Below are 4,232 nucleotides of genomic sequence, written 5' to 3' on the forward strand. Positions count from 1 at the left end.
GTAGCATGGCTGTTCATACACATGCGTCATACAGTCTGCCTTTTACTCTGAGTGAGAGTCCCTTTGTCGCCAGCAGAGGTAAGAGCTCTCTAAACTTTGCCCAGGCTATTCTTATTCTAGCAGCTACACTTTCAGCGCACCCACCCCCACTACTAACTTGGTCGCCCAGATAGCGGAAGCTATCGACTACCTCTAGTTTTTCACCCTGGAATGAAATAGAAGTTGTTTCCTGTTTGTTTACAGTCTTTATTACACCTGAACATCTGCCACAAACAAAAACTAACTTCCTAGTTAACATATATATATATATATATATATATAAAAGCTCGCCACACTAATAGCACTGCGCATATGTATATACACTACAATGTCATTCTAAAAATAAATGATATGTAACTGAAATTTCAAAGCTACAAGACAGTAATGATCCGGCAAGCCAAGTGAGAGCATAATCTGTGACCTCTGCCAGAAGTGTAGCCAGCTCACTTATTTGTATCTTTACTTCATTGGACTCTAAAGACTCTGCTTGCGAAGACCTCTTGAGGCAAGTGAATTTGAAATCTGAAATCGAAATCAAACTGAATCCGACGACTGGCATCTATGCCAACCTCTCCTTCATTGGACACTAAACTCTGCTTGCAAAGACCTGTTGGGGCAAGTGAAATCGAAATCGTAATTGAACCATATTCAATGACTGGCACCTGCACCAGTGGAGCACTAACAGCTCTGTCTGAGTGTGTTCATTGCCAGAGCACCTGTCTGGCTTCTGTGCTAGTGTCCCGTAAATAGCACCATTTGAGTGTAATCGTTACCAGTGTTGCCTTCTAGCACTCATGCCAGTGGCACGTAAAAGCACCCACTACACTCTCGGAGTGGTTGGCGTTGGGAAGGGCATCCAGCTGTAGAAACTCTGCCAGATCAGATTGGAGCCTGGTGCAGCCTTCTGGCTTGCCAGTCCTCAGTCAAATTGTCCAACCCATGCTAGCATGGAAAGCGGACGTTAAACGATGATGATGATGATACATATATATAGATATATATATATACATATATGTATACATATACATAGATATATATACATATATATATACATATACATAGATATATATACATATATATATACATATACATAGATATATATACATATATATATATATATATATATATATATATATATATATACATCATCATCATCATCATCGTTTAACGTCCACTTTCCATGCTAGCATGGGTTTGCAATCCAGGAACAGGAGATTGCAACAAAGTACCTGGTGAACAAGAGAGACAATGACGCTCTTGTAATCCCAAGGTGCAACCGCATGTGTAGGCTATGTCATGTTTCTGTGGAAGACATTACACATGTGATTAGTAGCTGTCCAGAAATGTTGTCACGGTATTACTTCCCTATGCGGCACAATGTTGTTGCTAAAACAATTTACAATGCCATCCACAAAAAAGACTGTCCTGGGATAAACTTAGAAAATCCCTCTGTTATGCAATATATTCATAAACACCAACTCAAGGAATACTGATGGAATATTCCCATCAAAACTTCTCTCAAATGTAAACATAATAGGCTGGATATTGTTGTTTGGGACAGAGGGCCAAAGGTATGTACCTTCATAGAGGTTAGCAGCCCTGCAGATATAAATATCTCTTTGAAAATCAAAGTAAAAGAGGATATCTATGGACAACTGTTTTGAAACCTCCAACTTCTATATCCAGACTATAAATTCATATTCATAAGCAATAAGAATTAGAGCACTAGGTCTTGTTAGTAAATGCTTAAAGGAGAATCTAGATAAACTGGGATTTTCAGAAAGAGAAACTCACTAGCTGCTTTGTACATTACAAGTCCAATCTGTGAGTGGAACAGTAAAAATATGCAAGACTTTTCTCAAGTTCCAAATATAAATTTGTGTGTGTTAACTACATCCCAAAGATGGAGCCTTGTATCTTTGTTGGAAACTGGCTCCCTCCTCAGTGGAAGATTTACAATGATTAAAAAATAGAAGAGACATACATATATGAAATAGCCGTAATGAATTGATACTTATACATCTTTGTTACTCATTTATATATATATATATATGTATATATATATATGTACTGTCATATGCATTGCACCTCAGAGCCATTAAGATGCTGAACCAAACGATCCAAGAAAGACATTTTTACCTGTTGGAAAGGCATGAACCCATCGCCGACGATTTGAGGTCATTTTGAAGCGCATTCTTGATGGAGCAAACGGATTGATTAGAGCTTTCCGTGGTCTGTGGTGGTAATTTCTAGAATGGCCAACTGGAGAACCAGCACTACCAACAATTGGACGAGTAATTGTGCAGTCATCACTGTCAGCTAACCCAAAAAAATCATGAGCATTTGAACGATCTAGAGGAAAAGAGAAAAACAAAAGAAAAATATAAAGTATATTGCATAATTTTACTGTAAGATAACTTTATAAAGCATTTTATGGGCTAGTCCTTAAGAAAGTTATTACACTTCATTTAAAATTATGTATTCTCAGTTTGAACCCAGACTGGGACTATGTACACATTTAGGAAAAAGGCATCAAATAAGTATCAAACATTAAACCAAACAAACACAGTACAGGAGAAAACTTTGGAAAATTATTTACCTGCTAAAGTAAATTATTCAAACAATTATAATCTTATTTTTTTTGTTTTTACTATAAGCACAACACCCAAAGTTTTGGAGGAGAAGGCTAGTCAATTACATCAACTCCAGTATTCAACTGGTACCCATTTTATTGACCCCCAAAAAAGATGAAAGGCAAAGTCAACCTCAGCAGAATTTGAACTCAGAACATAAAGAGTTGGATGAAATGTCACTAAACATTGCATCCAGCATGCTAACAATTCTGCCAGTTTGCTGACATGACAGTAATAATCTTATTAATAGTAACTTACCACTAATTAAACTCAGACATTCAGTTGTTTATTTTAAGTTATGAGTTGTTTGTAGTGGTCTGTCATCTTGCAGATGACAAACAAAATTTAACTAACTATACAGTGTATTGTAATAAATGATATTCTAGTTACTCTTACCAGTAAGTGGGTAGCTGACAATGGGAGACCCTAATTCTGTGGAATTTTGAATAGGAATGGATATAGCAGGAGATGTAGCAGTACTTTTTGGTGTATTTTCTGTGAAAAGACCAGAGAAATCATCGGAAATATATCGAGTACGTGGCTTTCGGTTCTTTTTCACTTCAGCAACTGTGGTGGGACGTTTCCGTAATGAGCTGAAATGGCCACTGCCTTTACTAGTTCTAAAATATATAATGAAAATCATAATTAAAAGCCACACATCTTTGTAATAAACTGTACAATTACCATTTGGTCATATATCTCACAAGATAAAATTAATTAGCTTAAAATTTAAAAAAATTAAATTTGCAATGAAAATATTTTAAAATAGAGAAAAAATAGTTCTATTGATTTTATGGACACAATTAACCCTTTAGCATTTAAACTGACCATATCCAGCCCAAATATTTTACCTGCTTTATATTCAAACCAGCCAGATCTTGTGTGTCACACCTACTCTACAAAGTCATTCTAAAACTAAACAATCCCATCATTGAAATATCAAAGCTACGAGATAATGCACGATTAAATCAAACCAATTTGAATAAATATTATGTTTGACAGAGTCATCGGAATGCTAAAGTCTTTTTTTTTTTTGTATTAGTATTATGATTGATAAAATAATCCAAATGCTAAAGTGTTAAATATATACAATTTGTTTCAAAGAAACATTTGAAATTATTATAATGGAAAGATTTATAATCATTATAATGAGTCTATTGTTTAACTTTTTGAATATTAAAACAAAAACAAAAACTACAAAAAGAGAATTATTTGTTGACCTTGGAACTCCTCTGGAAGGAAATTTGAAGACTTGGGTATCATAACCATCATAATCAATAAAAGTGAAATCATTATCAGAATAATAGGACGATGAATACACATCTGTAAAAGACACAGAATAGATTTCATTTGATAAACTGTTTAAAGAAATAACCATTTGAAATTAAAAGAAATGTTTCTTTTAAAGCTTGCTTTGCAACATGGTTTCTAGTTCAGCCTTACCTTACTCAGTGGCACCTTGGGCAAGTGTCTTCTGCTATAGATCCAGACTGACCAATGACTTGTGAGAAATTTGGTAAATGGAAATTGTGTGGAAGCTTATCATGTATATGCATATAT

At 34.9% G+C, this 4,232-nt stretch overlaps 1 protein-coding gene across 3 annotated transcripts in view; it reads right to left on the bottom strand.

The window, feature by feature from the left end:
* Positions 1–4,232, bottom strand: part of LOC106883578 (GATOR complex protein Iml1) — a 131,247-nt gene that overhangs the window by 76,305 nt on the left and 50,710 nt on the right. For all 3 annotated transcript variants that reach the window (XM_052971325.1, XM_052971318.1, XM_052971322.1), the window contains 3 exons: positions 3,893–3,995; positions 3,069–3,292; positions 2,179–2,391 (listed from right to left, as the gene is read on the bottom strand). In XM_052971325.1, coding sequence (XP_052827285.1) covers positions 2,179–2,391; positions 3,069–3,292; positions 3,893–3,995 — 540 coding nt within the window. The remainder of the gene's footprint in view (positions 1–2,178; positions 2,392–3,068; positions 3,293–3,892; positions 3,996–4,232) is intronic.

The sequence above is a fragment of the Octopus bimaculoides genome, chromosome 1, assembly GCF_001194135.2.
Source record: "Octopus bimaculoides isolate UCB-OBI-ISO-001 chromosome 1, ASM119413v2, whole genome shotgun sequence".
NCBI lineage: Eukaryota > Metazoa > Mollusca > Cephalopoda > Octopoda > Octopodidae > Octopus > Octopus bimaculoides.